Below are 16,896 nucleotides of genomic sequence, written 5' to 3' on the forward strand. Positions count from 1 at the left end.
GGACACCCCCAAGAAAAGTCGCGCTAACGGTGCGACATTGTGCCTAAGTTCATTTACGAAGCTGGATCCGCCCCTGCTCGAGCAGGGGAATGGAATTTCCGAGAATCCTAAGACCCCGGTGGGGAAAATTTTCACGAAGTGAAAATTCGGGGTCTAAAGTGGCATTCGATGAATTCGAAGAATTCGAGAATAACAGAGGCTTAATATATGCTCTTTAAAATCAATTGTTAATAAAGCATAGTTTTAAATTAATTTTCCGTCAAGCGCGTGTCTTAGTACATGTTTAACAATGGTTGCTTAATGGAGCTAGTACATTTCATCAGCGCATGTATAATAATACAATGTTTTACAAAACTATGGAATCTATATGTTTTTTAATTTGTCTGTCAAGCGCGTGTCTTAGTACATGTTTAACAATGGTTGCTTAATGGAGCTAGTACATTTCATCAGCGCATGTATAATAATACAATGTTTTACAAAACTATGGAATCTATATGTTTTTAATTTGTCTGTCAAGCGCGTGTCTTAGTACATGTTTAACAATGGTTGCTTAATGGACTAGTACATTTCATCAGCGCATGTAATAATACAATGTTTTACAAAACTATGGAATCTATATGTTTTTAATTTGTCTGTCAAGCGCGTGTCTTAGTACATGTTTAACAATGGTTGCTTAATGGAGCTAGTACATTTCATCAGCGCATGTATAATAATACAATGTTTTACAAAACTATGGAATCTATATGTTTTTTAATTTGTCTGTCAAGCGCGTGTCTTAGTACATGTTTAACAATGGTTGCTTAATGGAGCTAGTAGATTTCATCAGCGCATTTTAATAATATAATGTTTTATGTAATTTTTGTTAAAAGTGTTTTTTACTAATTGTTTCAGGATTTTGAATTTTTTTGTATATCGCTTTTGTATTAATTACTTATTACAAACAGTTATGTGATATGTAGTCAAACATGAGGAGCAGGTATGTATGATTTAACTCTAACAGAGACCTACGCTACATGCTTACTACACATTATAACTGTTTGTTAATATTTAGTTATTTGAACCGATATTATAATGGCCATAAGCTAATGTTGTTACACCATCATCTAATATATATCGTTTATCATCAAAACAGCTGAGTGATACTTTATTAATTTCATAACTACTAAGTTGATGGTTTACACTTCTAATAGTTTTCATTGTATGATGCATTTGTTTGTTTTCAAATAGTGTTTTTTTATAGTCTTCATGTTTTATTTCGTTTTTAATAATATTTTTCTTAATTCCTTTAGCTTTTTTATCTCCTTTATTATTATCTTTAATATAACTGTACATTTTACTTCGTAACCCAACAAATTCTTTAACTACTATTCCAGCAGCTTCATCTTTCATTTTACCAATAACTTTTTTATTAGTTTTATCATGATATTTATGGTATTCTGGGTAATCACTGAAATCAAATTTATCTTTATCATTCCAAAAATCTTTATATGCATCTTCGCATTGTATGGTGTAACAAAGAGAATCAGTATCTGTAAATAAAAGTTTTGCTTTATCATCATATTTCTTCTTGATATAGTTGTAATGAAAATCATACATCAACGTTTTACTTAAATCTAAGATACACATGCCAACATATGCCGGCCTATTAAGGGTTAGTGTTTCTTTGATCTTATGCACAGCTACAAGGTTCTCATTGAAGATTTTACTACTTACATAAGTAGGTTTCGAAGTCAATTTTAATAATTTATTTTTATTAGTTACTAGTCTAACATCTACTCTTTTTCGTAAGTTTTCCATGGTCTTACCGAACACCGAATTATTCATTAATTTGAAGAAGTCTTTTTCAAAAGAATTTTTTGCATTAGTTCTTTTTTGAGTATTAAAGTCTATGTATTTTTTCAACCATGGAGATTGATTAAATTTCAATACTCGGTGGACTTTAGTTAACTTTAACCCAAGATCTAGGTATAATTGAAGATTTCTATAATGCAGTACATACTTGTATTTATTTTGTAATGTAGGTATTAATTTTGAAACTAAACCTGTTGATATATTGTGAGTAGATGAAATTTTTTCACAATATGGCGATAACATTTTATTATTTACCTTAACTTTTTCTGGTGCAACAGGATAATCGTTATGTAAATCATGGAGTTTTTCAGGGTATTCTAAATCAACTTCTAAAATTAAACCTTTTTTACTATCTGCTTGATATTCAGCAAGGTTTAAGTTGTTAATCTGTTTATCAGTTAACCATTTAAAACCACCAGTAGGTAAGTTTTGTGACATAGCCCATCCATATAAATTGTTTGCATCAAGATACATTATATATTTTGAGGGTTTATTCTTATTAAATGTTTCCATATACTTATTATTAGCCTTACCATATCGATTACAAATATAACTAGTGCCTCCACGCATAGCCTTTTCGATGAATTGAAACATGTCAATATCAGTCATTAGTTCTAATTTAATATCTGTCATTTTAAGCATAGCATCCCACGACAACCCTGGTGATGTAAAATAATGACATGGATCTAATTTATAGTATTGTAAGCACGTTTTTCGAAAATTTTCGAAGGTATCAGCTAATAACAAAACGTCTGATTTTAAATACAAATCGTGGTAATCACCCATGTTTTTGAGATTGAATGTATTCCACACTTTTTGAGCATGTTTATAAGAATCATCTGATATATTCTCATCAGTAAGAATACTATAAAAGTCTTCTTTTAAAGGTAACTTCTCATTAAATTTTTTAAATGAATTCATATAATCATATGGATATATACCTTTTTTTCTCATTAAATTAAGTTTTTCACCTTCAAACTGCTTAGAGGTGTATTTAAACGATTCTTTAGGTAAGTTACTAACAAGCTTATCAAGACTAGAACTCATAAATTGAAAACTATCAATAAATGTGAGATGGTTACCTAACATAAAAGCCATATATTTTTCCATATTATTTGGTATACAATTTATATTCATCTGAATATCTTCTCCTTTTTTGTTTTTGTATGTATGCTTCTTAACAATAGCTCCGATCTCTTGCATTATGAAGTGACTGTCGTAACCACGTAGATTATGAAATATTACTGGGATCTTTAATTTATCAGAGTCTATTCTAAGTTTTAAATTACAATCTTGATGTGCCGAGCCTCTGTATTTGCCAGTGATATGACAATGATCTCTAACTCGAATGTCTTTGTTAGTATATTTTTTGTTACATATATGACATTCATCAGCTTTTTTAAATTCTTCTTCACCATCAGAGGTCATTTTTAATGGTTTATTAAAGTGGGTTTTCATAATATTTTTACAATATTTAACTTCTTTTAACATAGATTCCATAAATTTGTAAACAGCCTTTTCACCTCTATATAGTTGTATTGGTTTAGTGAATTTATCATCATAACAACAAACAATTTTGTATCCATAACCACAGTCAGTATGTTTCTGATAGGCTTCTGTATACGATTTTTTATTATTTTGGTTACAACCAGAAATCTTTTCTGTAATAGCCTCAAAGTCAGCATATATGACAAATGGTACTGGTTGTTGCTTATGATAGTTGTTGAATTTCAGTATGTTATTATTTTTATCAGGCATTCTTATTGATTGTATACCATTTATTAATATACAGTTTTCTATATGGTTATTTAATATTTTTTCAGAACTAAAACATTGAAGGCAGCGCATACAAAAATGTTTTCTTTCTTTATGTTTAGTTTGATTGTACATAAATTTATTAAAATCTTTTATTAATACAAAATGTTTGTTATTATTATCAGTTATTAATAATAGTTCCATATGGTCTTCAAATTTTTCTTTTGAAATGAATAATGGATATGGTTGTTTATCTTCATAACCGAAAATGTTAATGTTAATTTTGTTTTGCTTTTCGATTTTATTATATTGTTGAACAGACACTGGAAATTCAATCCCAGAGTAGTCTAATTTGTTAATATATTCCTTATCAGATTTTTTAATTCTCTGTGGGTCTTTATTTTGTGGGTTGATATGTCTAATATGACACCATCTAAAACATTCATTATCTCTATTTTTGATATTTATCAAACCTTTTTTAGGGTTTTTAAGTTCTTGTGGTAAATTAATGTATGAAGATCCTTGTAATGGCTTGTATTTAACAACATTAAGATAATGATTATTTACTGATTGAATAGACCATCCAGAACCTTCTTGAGTGAATCTATCAATCTTGTTTAATATATTTTGTTCTGAAATTTGTAGTGATTCAGTAATATTTTCATTATTTGTAATTGTTAAAGCTGGATTGTTGAAATAAGCAGTCTTTTGTATAAAGTTGGTTGTACCACCATCCTTTGTTTCTTTTTTACTAAATGTTACCTTAAGTGTTTCAACAAATTTTAATCCTTTCATTGTTGTTAATAATTCTTTAATATAATATGTAAGATACTTTCTTGTGCTTCGCATTTGTATTAATGGTACTTTATTGTTAATAATACTTATTTCATATGATTTAGTGTATCCTTTTATAGCATTATTTGTTTCTCTTATTTTAACTCTAGGAGTTGGTATTGGTTTTTTATTTTTATCTGATAGCATCTTTGTTTTATTCTCATATTCTTTAACAATCTCTTTCACACTCTTTCTTGGTTTTGGGACTGGTGTTAATAATGTGATTAATTTGTTTTTTCTAAGTTTATAATAACCTTTAACCTTTTTTTCTTTAGCAATAACTTTTAACTGAGGTACAGTCATTTGTTTGATATTGGATTGTGATAGTACGTTTTGTACTGGTTTGGAAATTGAAGTATTATTAACTTCAACCTTAGGCTTTGATTTAATATTATATTAATTAAATCATTTCTAGTCATCTTTTGAGCGCATCTCTATTCATCTTATGCATATTATATAATATAGGTTTGTCTTTAAGTACCTTTCGATTTAAATAATCTCTATTCATATATATACTATATATTTTTTTTTTTTTTTTAAACGCACTAATTTTAATTATAGAAATAAATCTATATTTAAAACTTTTTATAAAAACTATATTATTTTTAATTTTTTGAATTTCTTAAATGTTTTCTAGTTCTAAGATGTAAAGTTTTATATGCTAAACTATATGTTTTATTACATGAATCACAATGCCATGGTTTTGACAACATATGTGAAGTTCTATGTTGTTTAATTTGTTCTTTAGTATAAATTCTTGGCCTCCCTCTTATTAGGTTATCTGAACACATATATACTAATACTATATATTTTATTTTTTAAATAGTTATTTAATGCGTTTAAGATAGACTCTAATAATACAAATAAATTGTACTATTTAAATTGCATAAAAATAATATAATAAACATTTGGCTATTTAACATTTTTTAGTTTTATTTTTTTTTAAATATTCTTTTAATTCAGATTTTTTATGTAATAAATTTGGTAACATATTTGGCATTAAACCATATTCATAATAAGGATTGAACCTTTCATATGTAACCATATACACTGATTTAATTGTGCACGAATAACAGGATCATCTAAACTTTCTTGTACAGTAGTATCATAATAATACAATAGTTCTTTTTATGATTATCAGTTTTAAATCTTAATAACCTTAAATTTTATTATGTTCAACTAATTTTAGACCATATTCAATTGCTTCAGATATTAAAAGTATGTTTAAATGTTTCAAAATCTTTACATTTTTCATATCCTGTAGAATCAGGTGGATAATGTAATAATTTTGTCGGTAAAGCATCAACTAGTATATATAAATCAAATTTTCATAATAAATAATGGTCTAAAAAGTCAAAAACCCAACCAGGCCCGAAATGACATAATGATATTTTATTATTACTCATTTCAATGTTATTAATATCATCTTTTGTCTTTAAGTCTTTAAGTTTTTCTATTTTCTATCATATATATAATTTATATATATTTCTTTAAGTATATTTAAACGCACCATAAATTTTTTGTAAATGTTTTATTTCTTCAACTGGACCCAATTTTTATAATAAGTACAATCAATATCTTTATCCCACTCAAGGATTTTATATACTTCACCAAATAATCTATCATCAAATATCTTTTTTGTCTTACTATTTTTCATATCTCTAACAGGGTGTTTTAATGGTATACCTCTCCTACTAGCTAAACGTATTATATAATAGTTATACATACTAACATTTTTTTTATTAATTAATTTATGTTTAATCATAGTACTGACAACCTTTATAAAATCATTTGTCAATTTCTCAACATATTCAAAAGTTACACACAATCTAATTTTATTAAAAAACCATTTTCTTCTCGAATGAATTGATCGTTGATTTTTCCAAATCTCTGGTATCCATTCATTAACTATCTTATATCCAATAACAATACCGCAGTGTATACAAACATTCATTTTATTGTTATCTGAAATAATTTCTTGATTTTCACAACATAAGTATGTCTTAACAGAACTATTAATATAATTATCACATATCTTTTTATCACAAAAGCAACAATTTACGTAACCAAAAAACTCTTCTAACTCTTTATAATCAATTTATTACAATACATATAATATAATATAATATTATATCTTTAAGTAGTTTTATATAATAAATATCCAGATATAATACCAAGCCCTACCATTGTAATAGATTGATATTTTTTCATATTCTTAGATTCTTTGTAAAAGTCATTTAATTGTGGTTCTCTATGAAATGTTAACCCGTTGTAATGTATCGTTTTTACTTTTCTAAGCGCATCTAAAGCTTTGTTTGTAAGTTCTATATCATTATCAGCATATTGAAGTTCTTGTCTTAGCTGTTGAATTTTATTTCTTTGCTTGACTTCATTTTCATAGAACGCCTCTTTAGCCTTAGATAAGTCCTCTAGAGCCTTGTTGTGGCGTTTCATTTACTCAGCGTAACCGTTTTTATCAAGTTTATGAAATAGCCAGCCTGCTAGGGAAAAACCTAACCCATTGACAACAGCTCCAAAAGCTGTTCCAAATACACTAGTAATAACACTTGTCATATATATTTATACAGATTTAACTGGATTTTCAGGAATCCATTTTTTGTCTTGAGCATATTTAACTAGCATTGTTGATGCTGTAACAGCAACAACCAGTTTAGCAAAATCTTTGATACTGTTTGTGTCTGTTAATTTTTGACCTAGTAGTTTTTTAGACGCCATAGAAAGACCTACAGCAGTTGTTGTCACAAGCACTGCATCAAAAGCTTCATTCATAAATTGTTTCTTAGTATTACTCATATATAATAGGAAATATTTTATTCAAATGAGTCTAAATTATATTGTTTATTTTTTTGTATCAAAACATGTTTTTCACTAGTTGTTTCTTCTCTAGCTTTATCGTTTGTTAATTTTTCCTGCCTTTTATCATTTTTCCTTGTATAATAGAGACTAGCAATAGCAGTTAATACTCCAATAGTTCCAAATAAATATCCGTAATTAATGTTCCAGCTATCATCCTCAATTTTCTTTTTATTTTCTAATTCAATCCTATCTCGCATCTTTTTTTCTTTAGCAGCTTTCGATATAGCAGCCAAGCGTTTCCCAGCTTCAACTCTAAGAGGGTCTTTCTCTTTCTTAACTGTAGTTATCTTTACGTTTTCTTCAGACATGTTATATAATACTGTAGATTTTGTTCACAGATAACTCACAGATAATCTTATAGATAACTTACAGATAACTCACAGATCTTTATATTTTTTGTTATATTTACTCACCATACTATCTATAGGAGGACAATTGTCTATTATAATATCATCAATAACTTTTATGTCTGATATAAATATCACTTCATCATAAGGTAATCCTCTTAAATATGATCTTATATCCATAAGTATTTTTTCATATGATGTATATGCAAATTTACACATTTCTAAGTTATTATTAATCTTACTCTTAACCATATAACCTTGAACTAAAGCACCTAGACCACTCAAGGTGGCTATAACTATCGGGTTTACGGTTACACTACCTACAATACCAGCAGTCGAGACTAGAAAAATACTTCCCATGTTTAATGATAGTTTAATTTTCTTTAATTTACTATACTTCCATTTAAAACAAGTATATAACTGGTGATAGTACAAATACAACTTTTTCAGCTTTTCAAATTCCTCTTGACTCAACTTACCCGAAATATGATTAAAATTTATAATTTTTTTCATATTATATTATAAAGCATATTTAACTAATATGAATGATGATAACGTTGATATACCGAGTAAAGTAATCATATCTGTTTGATGGGGATTATTTACTACCATTTTTGTATGTTTATGTACTACTGGTTTTTTATACACTTCATCTAGAGTATCTAGGTGTTGTGAGGGTGCATTATCTTGATGTACTTTTTTTAGTTCTTCCTTTTTAACTCCATAATAATTTATTTTAGAATTAATACCGAATTTCATAGTTTTATTCGCTAATGTTAAAATATTATTATACCCATCAATCTTTTTATCTAATATGATCATACGGCTGGGTATTAAAATCATACCAGGACTGATTGCCATATTTAAAATAACGTTCGTGTCTTTTATACTCTTTCTCATGTTAGATATCAATACAGTCGTATCATTCTGTACTATAGTATCCTCTACTAATTTCCTAAAAACGTTTTGAGTTTGCATGCTCCTAGCTCCCTGATTAACTATTGACCATCTTGTATTCGCCTGGGCACCAAGAATTGTATAAACAAAACTTTCAATGCTCTCTTGAAAAAGAACTTTTCCTATTTTTGTAATCCCTTCAGAATTATATGCAATGAAGCTCTTATAATCAGTAGTTGAATATTGAAAATTAACATAATACCCATCACCGTCTTGATTGAATTTTAAAATACCTTTATAAGGTATATGCTTTTTCAATTCCGTAAAGTCATATTTGTCTAATAACGATGGATGCTTCATAAATTTTCGGATCTGATAATACAAATGGTATTTCACTAGGCTTTGTATAATTCTACTTTTATTAAAATTTAAATGATTAAGCGCAATACCACATAAAAAACTGGCAACATATGCCCCACAAATCATAGCATAGTACGCTTCTTTTTTATAATTTAAATGACTTTTAATATTGTACCTTATACCAGTCGGCTGTTCTTTTTTACTTTTAATTTCATTTGTCCATGTAGCTGTTATAGGCGGTAAACTACTCATAAAATAATCATTCTCTGTCACATACAATCGGAAGTTACAGATATCAACTATAAGCTTCAACAATTCCAGGCTTATGTGACCAGCAAGATACTCGTACATAAACTACTATTAAAACGACGACCGGTATACAGATAAATCTTTATTTCAATGCAATGCGTCAAACGTACGGTTCTAAACGACAGAGTATAGATATTAACATAACCGACAAGGAGGCCTAAAGCCGTAATCATCGTTACCTCGTAATTTGGCCACTAAATATAAACATCCATGTACAAAAATACACCACTATACATGAATTGTGCTCAATCTCAAAAGACCCCAAGAACCATGCTTTTATACGGGTCCCTTTTGTTTTCATAATAATTAGCATAATAATTAGCATAACCTAAGCTCTATGCATCTCGATCCTACATACCAGCCCCGAACGACCTACTATACGTCGTTCAATAATTCAAAAAGGATCGAGAGCTACAATACAAATGTTTTCAATGTTAACTTGCGCAAGTTTTAAACAATGTGTCCACCAATCTTGTCGAATAACCAAACATAAACCAATAGATACCGTCGTTTAACGTAAACAAAATAATAATAACAGTTAAGTGACAACAACAATAACGTTCGTTTTCTGAAGAATTTCTCGCTTTACTTCGCAGTCTCCAATAGGCACAACTTCCTGACATCTCGACGATAACGACTTTGATTCGCCGTGCGGATCTCTACTTGCCGAACATGTCCGTTGCTATCGGGAAATGTTTCTTCAACTATCGCTAGAGGCCATTCACCTCTGGGAGTATCTTCCATCACCATCAAAACGACATCACCTTTGATTAAGTTTCGTTTTGGGTGTAGCCATTTCTGTCGTTCTTGCAAACTTGGCAGGTATTCTTTTAACCACCTTGCCCAAAATTGGTCAGCTAACTTCTGCGCTCGTTTCCATATTTCTCGGGGGTTATTTGCCGTAGGTGAAGAACTTGCACTTGTGCTTATGTTTCGATAACGCAGGAGTAGAGTGTTTGGTGTAAGAGTTGATAAATCTCGAGGGTCATCACACTGCCGTACAAGAGGCCGATCATTCACTATTTTCTCGACTTCGCACATTACTGTAAGGAGTGTTTCATCATCAACAACTCGGTCTCCTATTATAACACGCATTTGCTTCCTGATTGTTCTGATCATGCGCTCCCAAACTCCCCCGCTATGGCTTGCTTTCGGAGCAGAGAAATGCCATTGAATTCCCTTTTCTCTTAGACGATCTAATATTCTAGCTTGATTCCAATTTTGCAACATTTGCTTAACTTCAGATTCCGCTCCTCTAAAATTCGTCCCGTTGTCACTGAACAACTCATTCGGCGGTCCGCGTCGACTGACGAACCTACATACGGCTTGAATGAAGGAATCTGTCGATAGGTCATGTGCAATCTCATGTGTATGGCCCTTATGGCTAAGCAAGTGAATACACAGCCATATCGTTTTTCAGTTCCTCTTTATATTTGACTTTAAGAGGTCCAAAATAATCGACTCCACAGATGAAAACGGGTACTCACCAGATTTCACACGAGCTTTGGCAGTGGGGCCATTATCTGCTTCCCTGGAGACTGGTTTCGGCGACGACACGGAACACAATTATTGACTATACTCTTCACAGTGCTAGGTCCCTTTATTATCCAGAAGCGTTGCCGTATTGCTGCTAGAGTTTGACTGGTTCCAGCGTGACCTTCCTTTGCATGGTAATACCGGACAATGAGCTTTGTAACGTGATGACTGGAATCAAGAATTGCGGGATGTTTAGATTCTTCCGGCAGCGATGATTTATCCAAACGTCCACCAACTCTCACAATTCCTCCGGCGATGACTGGACATAGTTTAGCGTATCTCTCTCTCATAGTTTTCTCGTTGATAGATGAACTTCGTTGGGTAAGTTTAATTATTTCCTGGGTTGCCGATTCAATCTCTTTTACCTTTAGAGGACCACGTTGTACTTCTAATCCTGGACCGTTTGGATAACGGCTTAAGATGTACTGTTTGAATCTTAGCAGCCATGCAACCGACTTCTGCAATCTGTACCATTCGGATGTTCGATGGATAAGTTGTATTAGCGAATCAGGGTGCATCCTTTGAGTTGATGACGGCACCAACTCTTGCTTTAGGTTTCTTTACTTCCACATCTGTGTCTTCTACGTCTGGTATGTCATCTAGCTGCGTTGGCCATAATTTGGGATCTTTCCAAAGGAAATCGGGTCCGTTCAACCAAAACTGCAAGTCCCGTTGGTCTTGGCCTGTTGCGCGACCAAGACTTATACCTCTTGATGCAAGGTCGGCTGGGTTGAGCTTGGTTGGCACATGTCTCCATTGATTCGGAGTAGAAGCATCGTGAATAACTTGTAATCGATTCGCTACAAAGGTTTGAAACCTTTTGTTCTCGCTCTTAATGTAACGCAGCACTATCATTGAATCGCTCCAGAAAACAATTTGACTTATTGACAGATCCAACTCATCACAAATTTGTTTATTCAGCTTCACGGCCAATGTTGCAGCGGTTAGTTCCAATCTGGGTACCGTGACTGTTTTAAGAGGTGCAACTCTTGATTTGCCCATAACTAAGGTACAATGAATCCTTCCTTGGGTATCTTCCAGCCGAAGGTACGTTGCTACCCATATCCTTCAGTCGATGCGTCAGCAAAATAGTGGAGTTCCGCATTCCTTGTCTTGTTAAATTCGTGCGGTTTATAGCATCGAGGTATTTCTAATTTCACAAGGGAATGGAATTCGCTTTGCCAGTCATGCCATATTTCGCTTGTCTCGATTGGGAGATCTTCGTCCCAGCCGTGATTTACTCGACACAGGTTTTGCATTATGCGTTTGGCTGGTAAAACGACAGGAGCGACTAGACCAAGGGATCGTAGACCGAAGCTATGAACGATAGAATCCCTCTTCTTGACTCTGCTTTCAATTTGCTTCCCGGAATCCCAACGTGTCCCTTTCCGTATTCCACTGAACGCCCAATGCTTTCTCCATCGGCAACTTCTCCAACTGAAGGCTGACGCATGGCGCTCTTTCTTTGTTAGGTACGTGAGATAAGACTTCTCGATCATTTGACACCCACTTTGTGAGATGGAATCCACCGCGAGACAGCAAAACTGGTAGTTCGTCTACCAACTTCATTGCTTCTTTCCTTTCTGGTAAAGACTTGAGACAGTCATCTACATAAAAGTTACGATCAACTGTGTCGACAACTTGTTTGCTGAATTCTTCCCGATTATCTGAAGCTGTTCTTTTAACGCGTAAGAACAACAACTTGGGGAAGAGGTTGCTCCGAATAAATGAACAGTCATTTGATGCTCTACTGGTTCTTTGGATAGATCTCCCTCTGGCCACCATAGAAATCTCAGTGCATTACAGTCTTCTGGCTTAACCTTCACCTGATGGAACATCTTCTCAATATCTGCCATTACCGCTATCTTTTCCTGCCTGAACCGCAACAATACACCAACTAATGAATTGGTATAATCTGGTCCTTGAAGAAGCTGATTATTTAGGGATGCGTTGTGGAACTTCGCAGCACAGTCAAAAACGATTCTTGTCTTTTCTGGTTTTTGCGGGTGTGTCACAGGGTGATGAGGCAGATACCAAACCAGTTTTTTGAGTGACTCGTCCTGTGTATTTTGTTTATCCACTTGAACTACTTTAGCGTGCCCTTTTGAGATGTATTCCTTCATCGTTGCCTTATAATTTGCGTGAAGTATGGGGTCCCTCTCAAGTCGTTTCTTCAAATAAGCAAGTCTCCTTTCAGCCATAGACTTATTGTACGGGAGGAGTGGGTCATCGTATTTCCAAGGAAGACCAATTTCATATTGATGATTTTCTAGCTTGACAGTTCTATCCATTATTGCCTTTGCGCGACGATCCTCGACCGACAGACATTCTTTAACGTCAGCAGCCGACTCGCTAAACTCTGAATTGTAGAGATTTTGCAATTGCTGACGAATGGAACTCATACCATCTTCCCTTTCCATACACCCAAGAGCTTGATCAACATGAATGAAGTTCATCTGAGCTTCTTGATAAGGTTTTCCTTCAGAGGTCCCATCACCGTCCAACCGAGGATTGTCCGTATTGCGTAGGGTTGATTTCTTTTCCCAGAACGCACTTCAAGGGGGCAAAGAGCTTCGGGAACGTCACTTCCAATAAGGATAGTGACTTTCTTATCCACTAAATCGGTTAGATTAACGCCTTTAAGGTGAGACCACCCTTTACATCAGTGTTCGTGGGAATACTTTCTAGAGCAACAGGAAGAGTGTTGGTCGTCCAAACTTTATCTAGTCTGACACCTTTGCCCGTGGATACTCCAACCACATCGAGAGATAACTGTTGACCCTTACTTTTGTGGCTGCCTGAAACAGTCGCTAACGTGAATTCGATGGGTGAGCAATCGGCTCCAAGATCTTCAGCTAAACTGGTTAAGCACATGGTTGTGTTGGAGCCACTGTCTAAGAACGCATAAGTTTCTATCACACGACTACCATAGGGTGCGCTGACCTTAACTGGAATAACTTGCAAACCTATACGACAACTGCTATATGATGAATTTGTCGCGCCAACTCCAGACGTTGGGAGTGCTTTGGATTGGCTGTCGCTTTCAGATGGTTCAGGATTTGGATTACTCCTTTCACTTGATTTAGAATCCTTAGCCTTTATTTCGGATGAGTGTAACAAAGGATGGTGCCTTCTCTGACAACCTTCAACACCGCATATGCGGGCACCTCTGCAGTCTTTCACGAAATGTCCTGGGCTCAAGCAAGCATGACAAACTTTGTGCGTCTTTACTAGGTCTTGTCGTTGCTGAAGATTTTGAGCCCTGAACTTGTGACAGCGTTCAAGATGGTGTGTGCCTTTGCATAGTACGCAGGATAAATTTCTTCCCTTTGATTCACTACTGTCAAATATTCTCTGGCTGTGAGTTGCTAAGTTTGTGCTATTCCCACTAAACAAGAAGGATTTCTTCTTCAATCTGTCAGTTCCATCCTTTCGGGTTTCATTTTTCGAGGTAATCATTTGACCAAAGTACGTACTAGCCACGGCTGCGCGGGATTGTATGAATTCAGTTAAATGAGAGAAATCTGGTGTGATGTGATTGTCGTACATATGGCTTGCTTTATCAGCCCATTTTGACTTGAGATGCATTGGAAGGCGGCTAACTACCCTTCCCAGAGTGTCCATCGAATTGATACTTGCCCGATTTCCTAACTGAATAGAACCAAGGAGACACGTTTCCATATCTCTTGCTAGCTGCGACAATTTCTCGGCTTCGTTTACTCTAATTGGCGGTCCATTCAAGACTTTCTCAAGGAATGCTTGGGTTACGATGTGATTTCGACCAAAGTTTTTTCTCAGGATTTCCTTAGCACGCTTGTATCCTTGATCCGGAGGCATAATGATGCAATGCTCTATCGCTTGTCTTGCTGTTCCTTTACAATACTGAATAAGGTAATTCAGTCGATCTGCATCATTACTTTCTTTACTCTCGACATTCACTTCAAAATTCTTCATGAACAACGGAAAGTTGCGAGGTTCGCCATCAAAACTCATGTATTCCCTTTGAGGCATTCTTAATCCCTTCACTACTTCGTCCATCGTAATCTGCTGCTTCTCTAATAGATATTGTAACTGCGACGAATTGTCTCGTTGCAAGCTTTGCTGAGTTTGACATCCAGTTCCACTGGTTATTATACTTTCTTGGGGTACACAATTTCCGGTAGGAGGTATCGCCAAGCGCTGACTTAAACTGCTTCTGTCGATTGGGGTTGAAGGTTGCTGGACTGGGTTTTTATCTGGTTCACGAGCGTTACTACTACTTTCCCTGTCCGACAGTTGATGTTCAATATCATTACCAAAAACTTCTTCTTCAAGCTTCCGAAGCTCATCTCGACGTCGTTGTATTTCCCGTTTCTTCATAGCCATCTCATGCTCAATTCTCGCCTGATGCATTTCTTTCTCTAGTTTAAGCCTTGCCTCCCTCATCTGCTTGTTCAGCTCTTCTCTTCTATTAATTTCCAATTCTTCAAGTTCACGAAACCGTTCTGCCCATTTTGAATCAAGCGCGCTCGTTACTCCAGCCCCGTTGTCTTCAAAATTTGTTGTTTGCGTCGGCTTTTCCCACGCACGAGCAGTCCGCGTGACGTTCACGTGAGAAGCTGCTTGTTTACCGATATTAGAATTGACTGGAATACAGGAGCAAGAGGCGATAAAACCGAATTATCCTTCAAAATGAAGCGACCTGACTTAGACCAAGTTCAAGCTCCTGTTCCTGTTCGTCTGCTACTCGCTCCGGCGAACCCAAACTCGTCGAAGCCTCGTCAGAAACGACAACTTGCTTGTTTTGTACGACGACGTTCGGTCCGCTTTCAGCTCGCTCGCTACCGTCATCTTCAGCGGATTCAATCATGTCTTGATTCGTATTGTTAAGCGAATTCTCTCCAGATTTAGCTCGACTCACTTGACCTGGAGGACTTAACTGTTCGCCAGACGGCTGAAGTACGCGTTTTGATAAGCCTTTAATTTTCGACTTTTACCTTGACCCTTTCGTTTCTGAGTCATTGCTGATCGATTAAACAACAATTACGAGAACTATATAAGCTTCAACAATTCCAGGCTTATGTGACCAGCAAGATACTCGTACATAAACTACTATTAAAACGACGACCGGTATACAGATAAATCTTTATTTCAATGCAATGCGTCAAACGTACGGTTCTAAACGACAGAGTATAGATATTAACATAACCGACAAGGAGGCCTAAAGCCGTAATCATCGTTACCTCGTAATTTGGCCACTAAATATAAACATCCATGTACAAAAAATACACCACTATACATGAATTGTGCTCAATCTCAAAAGACCCCAAGAACCATGCTTTTATACGGGTCCCTTTTTGTTTTTCATAATAATTAGCATAACCTAAGCTCTATGCATCTCGATCCTACATCAACATTTACCGGCCTTTGAAATGTAGGTTTTACAATAAACTTTGAGGTCCACCTATGTAACATATGATCGAAATAATCCTCAGTATGACCTTCATCCCCATTAGCAGCTGCTATGAGATTTGAAAACAAAGGTGTTTTAGTTGTTTCTAAATATATTTTTGGCCATGTTGTATATGATACATGTTTTAAATCATCATCGCCTAATTTTATAGCATTTTCTTCTATTTGCTTGTTTGACATATAATATAAGCTATGTTATATATGAGAAAGTTCACTGTTTTTATAGACGGAGATAGTAAAAAAATTGACTTACAAGAAAGTATAGTAACATCTAACTATTCATATTTATATATCAAGAAAGCTTATGTGTATTGGGAATATAAAAATGTTAAATTAAATAATACTTTAGCTTTTACAATAGGCACTATAAAATATAATATAGATGCTGGTTACTGGACTTTTAAAATGCTTAAAACGTTTCTTGAGTCTTTTAACGTAAAGCTTGAAATGGTAGAAAACAACGGAACTTGTAAAATAACTAATAATAATGACGAGGTATTAGTATTGTCTGATACTCTTATTAAAATGTTAGGTTTTAATGATACCATAAAAACTATGAAAAAGGTATCGTAAAATGGTGTTTCTAAAGTGGATATAAACAGAGGATTAAAGTGTTTGCAAATTTCTTCTAATATTGTAAATTCAAGTTATAATTATAACCTTGAAGGAAAAAAAAGTA

At 34.0% G+C, this 16,896-nt stretch overlaps 1 protein-coding gene across 1 annotated transcript; it reads right to left on the bottom strand.

Annotated features, from left to right (window-relative positions):
* Nucleotides 1-11,273: 11,273 nt before the first annotated feature.
* LOC124438795 lies at nt 11,274-11,768 on the bottom strand. The gene has a single exon (XM_046989002.1). The coding sequence runs from the start codon at nt 11,766-11,768 to the stop codon at nt 11,274-11,276; it is 495 nt and encodes a 164-aa protein (XP_046844958.1).
* Nucleotides 11,769-16,896: the final 5,128 nt, after the last annotated feature.

Source organism: Xenia sp. Carnegie-2017, unplaced genomic scaffold, assembly GCF_021976095.1.
Source record: "Xenia sp. Carnegie-2017 unplaced genomic scaffold, XeniaSp_v1 HiC_scaffold_1, whole genome shotgun sequence".
NCBI classification, from domain to species: domain Eukaryota; kingdom Metazoa; phylum Cnidaria; class Anthozoa; order Malacalcyonacea; family Xeniidae; genus Xenia; species Xenia sp. Carnegie-2017.

Coding starts and splice junctions, on each gene's coding strand:
- LOC124438795 (XM_046989002.1), bottom strand. CDS start 11,768: ATGGGCAAATCAAGAGTTGCACCTCTTAAAACAGTCACGGTACCCAGA.